Source organism: Ciona intestinalis, unplaced genomic scaffold (assembly GCF_000224145.3).
Source record: "Ciona intestinalis unplaced genomic scaffold, KH HT000034.2, whole genome shotgun sequence".
NCBI classification, from domain to species: domain Eukaryota; kingdom Metazoa; phylum Chordata; class Ascidiacea; order Phlebobranchia; family Cionidae; genus Ciona; species Ciona intestinalis.
Genome location: NW_004190356.2, coordinates 549,712 through 567,102, shown reverse-complemented (window position 1 = coordinate 567,102; position 17,391 = coordinate 549,712). Strand labels below are relative to the sequence as shown.

Here is a 17,391-nt window from a genome sequence, read left to right as displayed (position 1 = left end):
CAGGCGCGCTAGACACTACGCCACGGCGCCGGAACATTTGATGACGGACAAAAAAGATACTACAGTAATATTCGTCAGTATTCTTACGTAAAAAAGCAAAGTTTTAAACAATTAACAATGGTCGGTAAAAGTTGTGAGGAGACGGTTTAACAATTCTTGGAATATTCTTTGTTTACTGTCAAAAAAAGTAAAACGAAACAAAAATGAGAAGATAAAATAAAAATGTGTCCCATCTTTCCCCACCCTAGTATAACATTGTATCAAAAATTAATATTGTTTGAACGACAATGGGTAATGTTCGAACATCAATGGATAAATATTGTATCCTACAAATGCACATGAACTTGTAATAACACAAAATTACTAAAAACTATTAATGAACAGACAAAGTTAAGATTTTTGCTACAAATTGAGTATTGCTACACTATTTTCCGCACAAGCCATTTCTCATAAATTATCTCCAAGTACAAGTGACTGAGTTGCAAATATCTTCTATAAATATATTTTTATTATTTCAGTATATTATATTTGAATGACCCCGAGGTATAAAATATTGAATTAAAAGCAAAACTTTTAAATTTTGCCAAAAAAATTAAACAATTAACAACGGTCTGTGGAAGTCGTGAAGATACGGTTTTATAGTTCATTGAATGTTCTTTGTTTACAACCAAATGCAAAGAGAAAACTAAACTAAAAGGTGTCCCATCTTCCCCCACCCTACTATAAATATAACTTTAAAACGATATTTCTTTGTTGTTTTTATTTCAAATTAAAGTCATATTGACTCTTGCCTATTTTCCTCATGTTTATATGTCTCAGTTTTTTCACAAAACTGAAGCGAGTTTTAAAAGACAAAATGAAACGGTACGAAATGTTCAAGTTTTTTTTTATGAAGCTGTGAAACTAGTTTAAACCGGAAACAGTTGATAACCTAATGTCCCGAGTTCGATCTTCGCCTGGTGTAACAACTAATTTGGATTGATTATCTTTCAATAAGAGATATAAAAGACTTACTATAGACACCTTTTACTTGTATTTTCACTCCAAAGTAATTTTTTTATTATAAATATTTATATACATATAAATAGAGAACACAATGTGGACTTACAGCGGAAAAAAGTAAGCAAACCAACATGTTAAATAGATAGGTTACGGTAAAAAGTAAAAGTTTAACGGGGAGGTACCAGCAGAACTGACCATTTATTTTAAATTGTTTCATTGGCCTTTTTTTAAATTGTTAATTGACCATTCTAAATTGTTTCGCGAGTGAATTGTTATTAATAGCAAGAATACGTTCGGGTCGTTTGACAGAGCCAATCAGGGTGATAAAACAAAGTGCAGAAGGAATTTGTTTTTGCATTCTACTGCGATAGATTACAAATCTAGCGAAAAGGAGTAAACAGTTTAAAAGTAGATCATTGCGTACACCAAATAAACAAGAGATCACAGATCTAATGCATGAGCACGGTATAAACTAATTAGCATAGTATAGTACAATGGCGGAAGGTGGGACTCTTAAGCACATATTGCAAAATATTTCCAAAATCAAAATAGATGACGGATTTTGGGTAATACCACGACTTAGTACTATCATTCCTTTATTAATTGACACCAATTTAATAAAAAATAATAAAACACACGAGGAGTTATTTAACTATCCGCACAACAAGTAAAATTTTACAAATTCGAAAACACACAGAATAAGATGGGACAGTTCGAACATCAATGGATAAACATTGTATCCAACAAGCGTATATGAACTTGTAAAAACAGAAAATTGATTAGGCCCTATAACTATTGATAAAGATTTTATTTTTGCTACAAATTGGGTATTACTACTCTGTTTTTGACACAAGCTACTTATCATAAATTATCACCAAGTGCAAATAACCAAATTTCGAATATATTTTCAAAATATTATCTTTTTAATATATCAGTATCTTATAGTTGAATATCCCCTGAGGTTTAAATTACTAAATTAAAAGCAAATCCTTAAAAGTTTGGCAATAAAAAACATACAAAACTACAATGCGGGGGAAGATGGGACTCTAAATTGAAATATATTTACATTAGCAGTATTCTGCAACTTGTAGTTAACCTATCGAGTTTAACAGACTACGCTAGTTTCTTTGCCAGCATGTAAACTTCATATATATAACGTTAAACCGATATTTTTTGTTGTTTTTATTTCAAATTAAAGTCATATTGACTCCTGCCTATTTTCTTTCTGCTTATATCTCAGTGTTTTTTTTTTACAAAACTAAAACTAGTTTTATGAGACAAAATCAAACTGTACGAAATATTCAAGGTTGTTTTATGAAGCTATGAAACTAGTTTAATCTATCGCACACGCAAACTAAAAAAATTCATTGGCTTTACTATCATTTAGCGAGCATTAAAAAATAGCACCTTACTATTTCGCATTTTTTGCCTGTTCAAAGTATACTGTTTCTATTTTACATATTTTTTTAATATTTAAACAGTAATCAGCTTTGACGGGGTTTATAAAGTCGTGATAATACTGTCTAAAAATTTTGTAACCTTATTTTTCTGATTATCATTAAGTGGGGGTCCGTAAAAAGAAAATTAAAAAAAGGCTCGTCTGACAAAGTGTCCCATCTTCCCCCACCCTACTATATAGCGTATTGTGATGGCAGAGTTGCTTTGTGTATAAGGGCGGGTTCTCGCTATAATACTGCCGATGTCTGGGGATACAAGCAACTAAATTTCGAACACAACTTCGGCACTATCTGTTCTCCCACGATCAAACAGGAAACAGCTATGTGTATAACTAAAGTAAAGAGGTAGAATACGCCTGTGTCTAAGACGGTTACTTGTATTTTATTTTACATTGAAGTAACACGAGGTTATAGGAATTTGACCACAGGCAAAACAATGGAGTTAAAAAGTTTATACCAAGATATTGAAATACCAAAACGAAACTTTGTAAAATATATTTTGGAAACAATTGAAGACTATGGAAGTTCAACAGCTTGGGTAGGTGGTTTTATGTTTGTCATTACTGTGTTTGACCAGAGCACATTATTAAATGAATGTAACTTATTTATTTAGAAAGACATGAATGAATGAATGTAATTTATAAATGAATAAACGCTGGTACGAGGTGTATAAAACAAAACACCCGTGTTATCACGACTGTCGTTTTCAGTCAAGTGAGGACAATGCAAGTTACATTCAATTATTTATTTTATTCTTTCATAATCATGTTTTGTGTGTTGTTGATCAAACGCGTTATACACGAACTATTTATGATTATTCCTGGTTACTTACTTCGTTTACTTTAGATCGACGACGACCAAGATGGGAAAGTTTACTCATTTCTTACGATTCGTGAATCGGTTTTAAAATGTAGCGACTCGTTTCACAAAGATGGCGTTTGTCCTGGTGACGTGGTTGTAGTAATGGGGAAGAACAAACCAGAGCAGAGAATCCTTACACTAGCTGCTATGTATTGTGGGGCGGTAGTGTTCCCTTGTAATTATTTGTCTTCGGCAGGTGAAAGACACTTAAAAAAATGAAAAAAATACTAAGATCTAAAACATAAGTCTTAATCTACCCAAATAATGCTAAGATAACATATTTTTAAAAACCGATCAATACAGCATGCATTAATATAAGCAACATAAACTTTCGATAATCAGCTTCTTATGCCTCGCAGAAGAACTACAACGACTGTTCAGAATACAAAAACCAGATTTATTCATTGTCGATACATGGTGCTTCGAAATACTGAATGACGTCAGAGGGGAAATAACTGATAACAAAGTAAGTGAAAGGGGCAACAGCAGTGGTTGTTACACGTGATATTCTTATAAACTTCGCGTATACTTTACCACATATGTAAGTTTGTGAGTATTTACGATGAAAATACAGATCGTTTATTTTGATTGGCGCAGATATACGTCATAGGGGAATCAAGCAAGCACAAGACGTATAAACAAATACTTGACAATGGTTTACTTGACGGTAAGTTACTTTATGTTTGTGACGTCACGATGCTGAACTATTCATGCAGAAGGTTCGAGAATATGTACCGGCGAAGACGATGCAATAATCATGTTGGTTTGTTCTAGTGGAACTACTGGTCCACCAAAGATTATTCAAATCAATAGTTATTCTGTTGAAGCTGGTTTGGCAATGTTGCGGTACATATTATATACACATATATATTTGCTATATTTTCATGTACGGTGGAATGTTGAGCATTTTAGTGGCCAGTTAAAGGAAAATAATATTAATTTCACGAAGGACATCAATTTGTTTTAAATATTCTGATTACTTTAAAATTGTGTTAAGCTTTGAAGTTACTTCTGAATAACGCGAATAAGATTTCTTGCAAACAATATGTGTTGCGTAGACCGTTACAAGTTTTAATGGGCATATAATGGCCGTATAAATTATTTTGTATTGAAGCCGTGCTATCTTGTGTACTACAGAGCAACTTACAAAACCGCACGGTCACACATCATTTACTCCATGACATCAATGTACAATATCGGAGTGTTATACCTCACTGCTGAATTCCTTTTACAAGGTTGTGCTTTGGTATTCACACACAGCCCGACAGCTCAATCAATGCTAGCTGCTGTTGAAAAGTACAAGGTAACTTATTTTAGATTACCTAGAATTGTAGTGTGAGTGAGATAGTGAATTCGCACATCGATTGACGTAACTGTATCAACCTATTACTTAAGCAGGGGCGCATATTATAAAAGCACTTATTGAGCAAGGTAGTGGTCATATACATCCGTTTTCGTCGAACAGTTGTTCTTGTTGTTGTTTTTTGCAACTTTTTTCCGCATTAATCTCAATTCTTAATTTTAGCATTATTCTTTAATCTCTTGATTAAAATCAAATCATAAAATAAATTTATAAATTTTAGACTAAATTTTCAGATTTAAAACCCCGAATAATTAGCAATTAATTAGCCTTTTTAGTGGCCGTCTGGTAAAGGTGGAGCCGGACTCCGGCTACTAGAGGTGGAGTCGGACTGCTTCGGCTACTTTTGGCCGAACCGGAGCGGAGGTGGGGTCGGGTTTAAATACGCCTCTTAAAAGAATTTTATACATACGCATAAATACGCAGTAAATTTTGCTAAATTTTCAAAAAAAAATTCGGAGCAGGAGCGGAGTCGGATTTGATTTTTTTAAAAGTCGGATTGGAGAAAGTCCAAAAATTTCTAAAATTTCTGACTCCGGACACCTCTACAGTCTGGCCGACTCAATCGGGACTTCCCCTACAAACTCCAAATGCCATAGAAATCAGGATTTTCATTTTTGCTTCGCTGACAATTTTGCGATCAAGTATTGCACTGTTTATGTTTTCGTTTAGTCTGATTAGTAAATCATTTACATCATAGTTTGGACGTTAAATTGTCACCGTAAGTTGGTACACTTGCTTTCATACAAACAAATTTAGTTAATGCTAACAGTGCAATAGTAGAGTTCTTGGGTGTGACCTTGCAATAAAGGGGTTGAACCTGTTAATTTATTCAATACATTGTAATCATACAATAACAGCATGTTTTACTTTTTGTTACATACAAATGAGTTTCATAGTGAACTATTTGATGCAAATAATTGTTTACATCTGTGAGCTGAACCAGGTCACTTGCATAAACATATAATGTAGCTTTGTGAACCCAGCTTGAAAATAGAGAATTACTTGTCACCTCAGTATTGCTGGATTGACACCTTTGCCAACTTATATAAATGCTTCTTTATTTGTTATAGTATCCAAAATACTAATAGCCTATATGTGTGCAGTTAAGTAATAAGTGTGTAATAAGCTAATATACACAAACTTTTATGTATTGTTTGTCGAACTTGTGTTTTTCATTACAAATCCATTGTATTCCACTGATTTGGTTTTAATAAGGATTCAAAATTGCCCCTAATAGGTTTATTTAACATATAATTGCAGTGGCGTCGATTTTATAAAAATGTAGGGGCTGGAAGTCGGTTTGTAAAACCCGATGTCAAATTCACGAAAACGACACTTTTTATAACGATATGTGCATAGTCACTGTAGCTTTGCTCTCTTGTATTGATTTTTTTGGCGGTTTTGTTTGTTTGTTTTACTCAATAGGCTACTAACCTTTCTCATTTTAAAGGTTTCACGTTTATTTCAAGTTCTGTGTTCTCAGATAACAGGAATTATCGGGTTACCCCCAATACTGGTTGACGTCATCAACCAAGACGTAGCAAAGGATTATGACATCAGAACATTGGATTACATCTTAGTAGGCGGTGCTCCATTTGCAGAAGCATTAAAATCGATTTTGAAAAAAAAACTTAATCTTTCAGCTGTCATCGATGGTAAGAGTACTTAATTGTTACAAAACAATGATGTATATTCACTAGTACTATAACGACTGTCGTTGCCCCGTCGTGTGGAATAAACAATTTTTTAGCACGGTAATCGCCATTAGACCCCTTTTCGTCGAACAGTTTTTTCCGCACTTATCTCAATTTCTTAATTCTAGCACTTATTCTTTAATCTCTTAATTGAAATCAAATCATAAAATATATTTATAATTTTTAGCGTGTGTGCGCCGAAGCGTAGACAAGTGCCTTTTACCTCGTAACCGGCTATTTCCCGCCCGGCTAACTACCCCCAATGACTATTCCCTGTATAAGAAGGAATATTAAATGTTTTTTTTTAGGTGGTAGATTGTGAAACAGGAAACAATTTGGGGCCAGGACAGTATGGAGAATTATGTTTCAAAGGACCTCAGGTAAATACATGGATGATGTCAAGGTTATAGGGCTATGTTATTCAGTTTATCATCCAGGGCCATAGCACAGTTGGTTAGCGTGCCTTCCTCGAACCCAAAACTAATGGTTCAAGGCCCGTCGTTGCTACCATTGTGGACAAATGTATACTTGAGCAAGACACTCGCTCCAACCCAGTGGTCACTACTGGGTTGTCAAAGTTATCAGCCACACAGCCCACCAAAAAGATTCACCTACATAGTAACATACTTGATAACTCGTAAGCTGGAGCGAGTTGTATGAACATTCGTTTCATAACGACTGTCGTTTTCCGGCCACGCGGAGATAAAGTATAAGTTACTTTGATTCATACATTCACATTTATTGCTTCGTGATCTTGAAAATCAAAAAATTTCTAAAAGACTTATTTTACGTCTGGTAGCAACAACATATACATAAATCTTGCATATATTTTAGGTAATTTTAAAGGGATATCTTGGAAACAAAGAAGCGAACAAAGCTTTGTTCGATGACGACAAATGGTTAAAGACAGGAGACTATGGTTGTTATGACAACGAAGGCAATGTTTACGTCAGAGGGCGCATTAAGCATCTCATTAAATACAATGGAATTGTGGTATGGAATATATATTTAGCGCGCCTGTTTCCGCTGATAGCACAACGGTGTTGGTACGAGGCTCGGCATTGTTACCAGTATGGTCGTGTGTTTCCTTGAGCAAGACATTAAACACAAATTGCTCCAATCCAGTACCTATGAGTTGTCTAAATTATCTGTATACGTTACAACAAGTTAAATACAAAATAAAAAGTTACATAAAGTAAGTTACATTCATTTATTCATTCATGTTGAATTGAGGTATATAGGTTATGTTAAGTAAAATATTTTTTTACAGGTTATCCCTGCAGAGCTTGAGTTTGAGCTTCATAAACACTCACAAATCGCTGACGTTGCTGTTATAGGGGTCCCCGGTGTAGTGGGGTACCAGGGGGAAGTCCCAAAAGCGTTCATAGTGGCTCACATTGGGAGTAACTTAAATGAAGATGACGTGCACAAGTATATGAAAGGTGGATATTATAAGAGGCGTTTAGTTAAGCAAGGGCTGCAGTCACGGTACAAGTGTAGGCTACAAAAAAGTCCGGTGACTATTACGTCGTATAATGGTTACCACATACTTTCAGCACAGAAGTGAGTGGTTCGAAACTCGATGCCACTGTGGGTATATGTGTTCTTTGGCAATACATTAACAGCAATTGATCCAACCCAATGTGTTGAAGTGAAAAAAATAATCACCTACAATGTTATACGTAGACTAGTAACTCATTAGCCGGCACAAGATGTATATGAAACAGAACATCAATGTTATAACGACTGTCCTTACCGCGCCACGCGAAGGTAAATAAGTAATTTACACTCGAGGGTAAATTACATTTAATTATTCAGCAATGACCTACTGATTGCTGCAAATGGAGAAATGTGTCTAATAACGTATCGTTTACATCTCAATCTCTACCTATACACCCGTGCATTGCGAGGATGTATCAACTAAAATATTATAACAACATCATGTCACTGTTTTGGTAGGTCGATTCCCTGACTACAAACAACTACACGGAGGAGTTGAATTCCTGAAGTGCTTACCGAAATCCTCTGGTGGAAAAATTATGAGACAAAAACTAAAAATGCTTTAAATCATTATCAAGCATAGGTAACTTTACGTTGCAATACATCATAGAGACATAAACATATGTGTATGAATACCAACGAATATACAAAATCAAAGGCAGCAGAAAATCTCTTTGTAATTATTTAAGGTGCAATAAAAAAAAATGAGCCAGTGCCAGCACCATCCTATGGTCAAATTTAGGCGTTGAAAATGATACGTTAGAATATATAGGTGGTTATATTATCAAAAAGACAATATTAAAATTTTCAGACATGCCTAAAAATCGTTGAACGTCTTAGTCAACAGTCACGACATGGGTCGCTGAATAAAGTATTCATCTGATGAATTTCTTTTGTTTTTGCAGCATGTCCTACACTTAAAAATAATAAAACAAACAAAAAAGTACCCACACATCTATTTTAATGTTTTGGATGAACTTATTTCTGGAGTGAAAATAAACACTAATCCAGGAGATTACAGAGGTAGAACTATTAGGATTCTAAAAAATAGTTTAATATATTATTAAACAAGAGATCACAGATCTAATGAATGAGCACGTTTAAAACTAAAATCTAATTAGCATATTTTTAATTAACCCTTTTACTACAACGGTCGACTACGTTCGATTAAAAACAAACCCGAAGTAGCCAACAAAGCGGTTTTCAATTGCCATTGGTGACTGTGGAGCAGTAGGTAGAATGATTTTTTTACATGTATTGTAAAGACTTATTATTATTATATGAGGATTGAGTGATTGGTAAAGAATATGTGTAAATACGCTTTGTTTACATTAATTAACTTTGCCGTTGCTTAAAATCGCTTGTTTTCGTGAATTTGGATAAACTGTAGTCACGCAGTAATTAGATAATGTTAGAAGTTAATATTATTTATATGGTGCTTAATTAAAAATAATGTTTCAATTACGATTAATGATAATACGGTATAAGAGTAGTGCATTTATTGCGTCCCCACTTAAATTCTAATAGTTTGATTCAGTTCTTGAGGTCTCAGTGCAGATATAGTGGCGTTAGTTGGGTAGTTCTCGTTATTGTGTCAGGAAAAAGGCGAATTATATACCAGACGAAATCACGTGATAGCAGTGTGACGTCATGCGATAAATGCTAGAAACGATTTGGGCCTGTCAGCGACTCAACGGTACATCATCAACCTCGTTCAACGAGGGTTTGTTTTCATGAGAATATAGTCTCCCATGAGATAAGTCGTATCCACAGTGTTGACTTTGTTTAACGGAGTATTGTAATTGGGTAATGTGACGTTACTTTAAGCGTCGAGCAACAATAACTCCTTTTCGACCATGATAAATTTATAAGTGGGTCCCATGTATCCGAATAATTTGTTAAAACCTGTGACCTACAAGATATATAAAAAGATAAAATGCAAATGCGGGGCAAAATAAAAGGCGAAATAAAAGCGAAGTAAGAAACACATAACGCTTTAAACTGATGACAAAGAAAGAACACAAAAAAATATTTTGGGTGGGGTCAGCGGTATCATGCTCCGTAGCTCGGAGCGATTAAAATTGTGGACAGTAATGGGATAATACACAAGTGTGCGCATTGAAGTCGCTCGTGCGATATTGAAACGGACACCCTTATTTTTTTGCCATGTATATTTTAAAGTTTATATAATATATTTATAACTTTAAAACGATATTTTTTTTTTTTTTGCAATTTTTTACCTGTTCAAAAAATACTGTTTCTGTTTAACATATTTTGTTATATTTAACAACAGTAATAATCGGCTTTGACGCGCGCTATATTAAATCGTGATGATACTGTCCAATAATTCTGTAACAGTTTTTTTTCTGATTATCACTAAATAGGGTCCGTAAAAAGGAAATTTAAAAAAAATCGTAAAACAAATTTTACAATTGTTTTGTTTGTCAAGGTGTCCCATCTTCAGCCACCCTACTATATATTATTTAAGTTTTCATAAAAAAAAAAATGTTTTATTTAACGCAGAAAAAACACAAATATATTCTTGTAATGTCCAATCTTTGTTTTTTCCCTAGTATCTAAAACTCAATTAAAGTAATATTTTGCTTCGTAAACCTTTTATTTTGTCTGAAGCAATATCTCAGAAATAAAACAAAATGTTTTTATTCGAAAACAGCGAAAGTGTTACTTTAATGATGTTGTTTTGTTGTTTTGTAAACGTTTTTTCAACATTTAATTTTTTAATGAAATATTTGCCTGGTCCCAATATAAGTATTTATTTTAGTTTAAGTTGTGCGTTAAATCGTGCGGATGAGATTGTGTATATTATATATATATATATATATTTAAAATAAACTGCTAAATGAGTTTTAACACAGCCGCGAACCTTTCTCCCGTTAAACGAAATTATATAAACTCATCTGCTTAAAATTCAGCGAAAAATATATCATTGGTTTTTCATAAGGGACATTCACTATATAGTAAAGTAAATGGAAAATAACTAATAAGAGCTACACAAAGAACTTTCAGTTTATGATCGTCGCATACATCATTGTGTGACTATGGAAATCCTTGCCTAATTGTTTAAAACACGATCACGATATTTGGCTATTATGTGCTAAAGGTGTCCTATCTTACACCTTGGCACTATACGTTAGCATCATGACATTTGACCATAATACATAAAACGTCACGATACTTAAAGTTTGTCATTAAACAAATTTAAACAGCGAGGAAACATAGCTGGCAGAATAAATAAACTAGTCTGTTAACTCACGTGTGAATATAGCTTAGATTCTGTAGATTTAGAATTTGCACCTATAATCAGGAGTTCAGCATGAGGTCTCAATTAGCAGCAACTCCTGCAGCAGTTGTCACCTACGTATTAAAGTCTGACATGTGATGGGCAAAAGGCGCGAGTCGGCATATATAACACAAGCAATAGCTTTGACTTCACTCAAAGCAGTATTGCGTTAACATGAGGAACTCATCAGCTTTATTTACTTTTTGCGGAAAAGAACTGTAGACAGACAGCAGATCTGTAATAGGGTGGGGGAAGATGGGATACCTTTCACTGTATTTTCTAGTCTCATTTGGTAGTAAACAAAGAACTTTTAAAGAATTATAAAATTGCGTATTCTCACGACTCTCATAGACCGTTGTTACTGGTTTCAAACACGATCAGGATATTTAAATATTATGTGGGTAAGGTGTCCCATCTTACCCCACAGTACTATATTACTGATGCGTTGGTTTACCACCATTAGCAAATAGAGTATAAAATAATAAACAATTAACAACGGTCTATGGAAGTCGTGGAAACTTTCCGGTTTCATAATTGTTTGAATGTTCTTTGTTTGCTAAATTGGGACAAAAAATAGAATGAAAAGGTGCCCTATCTTCCTCCACACTATAAAATTACATTACTGATTAATAACAATTTTGTAATAAATGCTCCCTTAGGCATTAGGTTTTATTCAATAGATCGAGTTGTGTCAGTTGTACTTGAAATTAGTCATTTACATCATGGAGGACGCTTATTGTAAAACATCGGCAGAAGTCTTAAGTTACTTCGATGTTTCCCTGACGAATGGATTAAGTGAGAAGCAAGTAAAACGAAATCGTGCGAAATATGGACCGAACGGTAAGAACTTGTACAGTCGTATATATAACAGGTTATGTATTATAAATTATAGTAAATTATACTTAACTTTAGTTATTTTTAATTATGTACTAACCGGTTTTATTTTATTTTTTCAGAACTACCAGCTGAAGAAGGTAAGGCAATTTAACAGTTTTAAAAAAAAATATAGACATAACTTTATTTATATTTTGATGGTGGTTGTTACACAGGTAAATCTTTGTGGCAAATGGTTGTCGAACAATTCGAAGATCTTCTTGTTAGAATTCTTCTTCTTGCTGCAATTATTTCATTTGTAAGTTTTTGCTCAAAAAAATAAAACTGCAAAGTTTTAAGAAAACCCAACCAAAATATTTCGCCAGGTGTTGGCTTTGTTTGAAGAAGGAGAAGAAACCATAACAGCATTCGTTGAACCGTTTGTAATCTTACTTATTCTTATTGCAAATTCTATTATTGGGATATGGCAGGCAAGTAACCAAATCAACCACCGTTTAGTCTCTTTCATAAACTAATAATAAAATATACGTTTAGGAAAGAAACGCCGAGAGCGCAATTGAAGCTTTGAAAGAATATGAACCCGAGATGGGAAAGGTTGTTCGACAAGACCGAGCTGCTGTTCAACGAGTTCTTGCTCGAAATATAGTCCCTGGTGACATTGTTGAAATATCAGGTAATACAAGTTTGTTTAAAACATTAAACGCGAACAGATTTAGTAACTAAAGTTGGTTTTCAGTCGGAGATAAAGTTCCAGCTGATATTCGTCTGATTGCAATCCATTCAACAACCCTCAGAGTTGACCAAGCCATCCTTACAGGTCGGTTTCACCAGCTGTTAAGAATTCAAAAAACAGGAAATTTTGCTAACCATCATTTTGAAAAATTAGGTGAAAGTGTTAGTGTGATCAAACACACAGAAGCTGTCCCAGATCCAAGAGCTGTGAACCAAGACAAGAAAAATATGTTGTTTTCGGTACGTGCAATAATAACCAAAGATTATATATAAAGCTCTTTCAGCTGTTTTAATGAAAAATTTAATTAACAGGGAACGAACATCGCATCAGGAAAAGCTACCGGCATTGTGATTGGAACAGGAAGCAACACAGAAATCGGAAAAATCCGAGATCAGATGGCAGAGACTGAAGCAGAAAAGACACCTCTGCAACAAAAACTTGATGAGTTCGGTGAACAATTATCAAAGGTAGATATTTTTTTGTCGATTATAAATATATGCTGCTTATATTTCCTCTAAACACATTTTCCATCACGTAGATTATTACTGTGATTTGTATTGCGGTTTGGGCAATAAACATCGGACATTTTAACGACCCAGTGCACGGAGGATCGTGGTTGAAAGGAGCTATTTACTACTTCAAGGTAAGCGGGAGATAATATTTTCTATACATTAACCTCAATAATGTTTAACAACCTAATTTGTACAGATCGCTGTAGCCCTTGCTGTAGCAGCCATTCCCGAAGGATTACCAGCAGTCATCACTACTTGCTTGGCTCTTGGAACTAGTCGTATGGCAAAGAAAAACTCAATCGTCCGCAGTCTTCCATCCGTTGAAACTCTTGGTTGTACCTCGGTAATCTGCTCCGATAAAACTGGAACTCTTACTACCAACCAGATGTCTGTATGCAGGGTAAATAATAGTTATGGTTACAAATATCACACAAGTTATATAAAATGACATTTCGTATTTTTAATTAGATGTTCGTCGTCGACAAAGTGATGGCTGACGGAGCAGATTTCCATCAGTTCAAAATCTCTGGCTCCACCTATGAACCAACCGGAGAGGTGACAAAGGATGGAAAGAAGATTCGATGCAGCGATTATGATGCACTCACTGAATTATCCACCATATGTGCTCTCTGCAATGATTCATCGCTAGATTATAATGAGGTTAGTTGTTGAACAGACTTTAGTAAGTTCCATTAGTTTTAACTTTGGATTTGTATTACAGTCTAAGGGAGTTTATGAAAAAGTTGGAGAAGCAACCGAAACCGCTCTCACAGTACTTTGCGAAAAGATGAACGTCTTCAACACTGATCTCACTTCGTTAAATAAATCTGAAAGATCGGTTCCTTGCAACGCGGTAAGTTTGTAGTAGGATGATATAGTAGGGTGGGAGGAGATGGGACAATTTATGTCTCTGTTTTCTTGTCCCATTTAATAGTAAATAAAGATCATTTAAAGAATTATACAACTATACCTCACGACTTCCATAGACGGTTGTTATTTGTGTAAAACATGACCAGGATATTTGGATGTTATGTGCTAAAAGTGACTCCCCCCACTCTGCTATACGTTAACAGGTTCTAGATATGTTAAATTTATCTCCATTCAGGTTATCAAAAGCATGATGAAGAAAGAGTTTACTCTTGAGTTCTCGCGAGACCGAAAATCAATGAGCTCTTACTGCCGACCAACAGCTCCATCTTCTATTGGACCCAAAATGTTTGTCAAAGGAGCACCAGAAGGTAAATATCAGTAAGCAATTGTATTTTGCAACAGCTAATATTTTACCAATGTTATAGGAGTACTGGACCGATGCACACACGTTCGAGTAGGAACACAACGAGTTCCAATGACTTCGGAAATCAAACAGAAGATCCAAAGCTTGGTAAAAGATTACGGAACTGGACGTGATACGCTAAGATGCTTGGCCTTGGGAACTATTGACACTCCCCCAAGCCCAAGTCAGATGAATCTTGGAGATTCGACTAAATTCGTCGAGTATGAGGTGAAGTTTAATAACATATATGTGGTTTTCTCTAATATTCAAAAGTAAATCTATAACAAATATGTTAACAGACTGGCATCACCTTTGTTGGAATCGTTGGAATGCTTGACCCACCTCGTCTTGAAGTATTTCAAGCAGTTCAGGATTGTAGAAACGCTGGAATTCGTGTCATTGTCATCACCGGTGATAACAAAGCAACTGCAGAAGCAATCTGCCGACGTATTGGTGTCTTCGGTGAAGATGAAGATACAACAGGTTTGAGTTTATATGCAACCGCGAAACATTCATACCTTTACTATAAGTAACGCCGTCGTTTACCAGGAATGGCATATACTGGGCGGGAGTTTGATAATCTTAGTGTTGCTGAGCAAGCTAAAGCTTGTTTACGAGCTCGTCTCTTTGCTCGAGTGGAACCAGCTCACAAGAGCAAGATCGTTGAATATCTACAAGCCAATGGTGACGTAACCGCTATGACCGGTGATGGTGTTAACGATGCTCCAGCATTGAAGAAAGCTGAGATTGGAATCGCGATGGGAAGTGGTACCGCGGTCGCTAAAAGTGCTTCCGACATGGTATTGGCTGATGACAACTTCACCTCCATCGTAGCAGCGGTTGAAGAAGGTAGAGCAATCTACAACAACATGAAGCAATTCATTCGTTACCTCATTTCCTCAAACATCGGAGAAGTCGTCTGGTAATTTAGTTTGACTTATGTTTATAGTAGGGTAAATGGAGAGAATAAGAAACATTTTTTTCATTCTCTTTCTTATCGCATTTCGTAGTAAATAAAGAATGCCTACAGAACATTGAAACTGTGGCCCCGCGCCTCCAAAAGAGCATTGTTAATTGTTAAAACACGATCAGGATATATGGATTTTAGCTGCTAATGGTAGAATCCCATTCTAGTCAACTATATACTATACAATCTAAAAATCCAATTGATTTTAGCATTTTTCTGGCCGCTGCTCTTGGAGTTCCCGAAGCTCTGATTCCCGTCCAACTTTTGTGGGTGAACCTCGTCACTGATGGACTCCCTGCTACTGCTCTTAGCTTCAACCCAGCTGATCTTGACATCATGGAAAAAGCTCCTCGATCCACCAAAGATTCTTTGATTAACGGATGGCTTATGTTCCGCTATTGCGTCGTTGGAGGTAAAGAATTTTTCGCTGGTATTTTATACAAAGTTTAAACTTTTATTTATATTTATATATTTGAACAGGATACGTCGGATTTGGAACCGTTGGTGCATCACTGTGGTGGTTTATGTATGCCCCTAACGGACCCCAGCTCACTTGGTGGCAAATTGTAAGTTTTATCCCTTACAGAGATGTAGAAATAGTACAAGTATATTGTTGTAATCATCTTTGTCTATCTACAGACCCATTTCATGTCGTGCTCAACTCAACCTGAAGATTTCGAAGGAATTACTTGCAAGATTTTCGAGGATCCTCACCCAATGACGATGGCTCTATCTGTGTTGGTCGTCATCGAGTTGTGCAATGCTTTGAACAGGTAAAACTCATTCACCAGCGAATGAATGAATATCAACAATAGTTTATGTAACATATCTTTACATTTATAGTGTTTCGGAGAACCAATCCTTGTTCCGTATGCCACCATGGCAAAACGTGTGGTTGATCGGTGCCATCGTTCTCTCTCTTACTCTTCACTTTGTGATTCTTCATGTCGATCCACTCCCGGTAAATATTTGCAACAAAATCGATTCTATTCCCATTTGTACGGCCCGGTAAACCATCAATAACTTTTAGATGGTTTTCCAAATCTGTCCCCTGGACTTCACTGAGTGGTTGGTGGTTTTAAAAATCTCACTTCCAGTTATTTTCGTTGACGAGGGATTAAAATGGATTGCAAGAAACTACGTTGAAGGTTTGTTACTTAATGATGCATCTTTTTATAGTTAACCCGACTCTGACGAACCTTGCCTTTTAATTTCTTAGTAACACCTGATTTGAAGAAGACACAATAGATGTTGCCTCTGATTCCTGCATTGGTTTCTACAGAATACCCAAACTCTAGAAAATTTATAATTCATCTCATGCCAATGTCTATGTGCGTTGTGCACAACCACATATGTTAGAATCAATTATTTATTTGTTTGTTGAACAAAACACGCGTCACCACACAACTTGACTTATCTTGATTTAGATAAATATTTATGTTATGTCGGTAAAACTGTGCCTTTTGGTAATTGCTTAAAGAAATAAACTGTAAAGTCCAAATATTTACCTGTTTATCATTTATACTCAGTTATAAAACATTGTTCAGTGTGCGACCAGTTTAAACGACATCTTTCGCACATTTCCAAGAGTAATTATGAACTCAAACGTGTGAATTTTCTGAATCCAATTGGTGATTTATAAATTATGTAATATATTTTGATCGGGCAGGATGGTACACCGAGTGTGGTGGAATACCTTTTTAAAATTTCGTTTTACCGTGTACCAATTTAATGATAGACTGTATATTCGGTAGTGTTCTTTCGATCTAACAAATGGCGTGACAAAGGCAAATACTGTTGTTAAGTATTAAAATTTAGACTATAACATTTTTTCAATGGCTAAAAAGGCAAAATACTAAGCTTCTTATTTTGAACGCTTGTTAAACTACGTTAA

At 35.2% G+C, this 17,391-nt stretch overlaps 2 protein-coding genes and 1 long non-coding RNA gene across 4 annotated transcripts; all 3 read left to right on the top strand.

Moving 5' to 3' along the window:
- Window positions 1-2,611: 2,611 nt before the first annotated feature.
- Window positions 2,612-6,444, top strand: LOC100182943 (4-coumarate--CoA ligase-like 8). Of its 2 annotated transcripts, none has more exons than XM_026837926.1 (7): window positions 2,612-2,997; window positions 3,306-3,516; window positions 3,680-3,786; window positions 3,918-3,987; window positions 4,040-4,166; window positions 4,458-4,623; window positions 6,167-6,444. In XM_026837926.1, the coding sequence occupies exons 1-7, from the start codon at window positions 2,896-2,898 to the stop codon at window positions 6,350-6,352; spliced, it is 969 nt and encodes a 322-aa protein (XP_026693727.1). In that variant the 5' UTR covers window positions 2,612-2,895; the 3' UTR covers window positions 6,353-6,444. The 2 variants fall into 2 exon arrangements, with proteins under 2 accessions (XP_026693727.1, XP_018670647.1); XM_018815102.2 differs by having other exon boundaries at window positions 2,616-2,997; window positions 4,037-4,166; window positions 6,167-6,442.
- Window positions 6,445-6,664: 220 nt separating this feature from the next.
- LOC108950172 lies at window positions 6,665-8,496 on the top strand. The gene is made up of 4 exons (XR_001975100.2): window positions 6,665-6,757; window positions 7,212-7,370; window positions 7,648-7,819; window positions 8,337-8,496. It is a non-coding gene; the product is annotated as an uncharacterized LOC108950172 (long non-coding RNA).
- Window positions 8,497-11,814: 3,318 nt separating this feature from the next.
- Window positions 11,815-16,745, top strand: LOC100180638 (sarcoplasmic/endoplasmic reticulum calcium ATPase 1-like). The gene is made up of 22 exons (XM_002119881.5): window positions 11,815-12,018; window positions 12,135-12,152; window positions 12,228-12,310; window positions 12,378-12,482; window positions 12,547-12,685; window positions 12,749-12,829; window positions 12,899-12,984; window positions 13,057-13,212; window positions 13,284-13,388; window positions 13,454-13,657; window positions 13,726-13,917; window positions 13,979-14,110; window positions 14,363-14,495; window positions 14,553-14,758; window positions 14,830-15,013; window positions 15,080-15,452; window positions 15,707-15,909; window positions 15,978-16,063; window positions 16,137-16,270; window positions 16,341-16,458; window positions 16,528-16,645; window positions 16,717-16,745. Exons 1-22 carry the CDS (start codon window positions 11,901-11,903, stop codon window positions 16,743-16,745), a joined length of 3,003 nt encoding a protein of 1,000 aa, XP_002119917.1. The 5' UTR covers window positions 11,815-11,900.
- The last annotated feature ends 646 nt before the right edge of the window (window positions 16,746-17,391 follow it).

Excerpts from the sequence above, each read along its gene's own strand:
- LOC100182943 (XM_018815102.2), top strand. The coding sequence starts at position 2,896 with ATGGAGTTAAAAAGTTTATACCAAGATATTGAAATACCAAAACGAAAC. Across the intron at positions 3,988-4,036 it reads TGACAATGGTTTACTTGACG|AAGGTTCGAGAATATGTACC; the intron begins GTAAGTTACTTT and ends CTATTCATGCAG. Across the intron at positions 4,167-4,457 it reads GCTGGTTTGGCAATGTTGCG|AGCAACTTACAAAACCGCAC; the intron begins GTACATATTATA and ends TGTGTACTACAG.
- LOC100180638 (XM_002119881.5), top strand. The coding sequence starts at position 11,901 with ATGGAGGACGCTTATTGTAAAACATCGGCAGAAGTCTTAAGTTACTTC. Across the intron at positions 12,483-12,546 it reads CTATTATTGGGATATGGCAG|GAAAGAAACGCCGAGAGCGC; the intron begins GCAAGTAACCAA and ends ATATACGTTTAG. Across the intron at positions 13,213-13,283 it reads TCGGTGAACAATTATCAAAG|ATTATTACTGTGATTTGTAT; the intron begins GTAGATATTTTT and ends TCCATCACGTAG.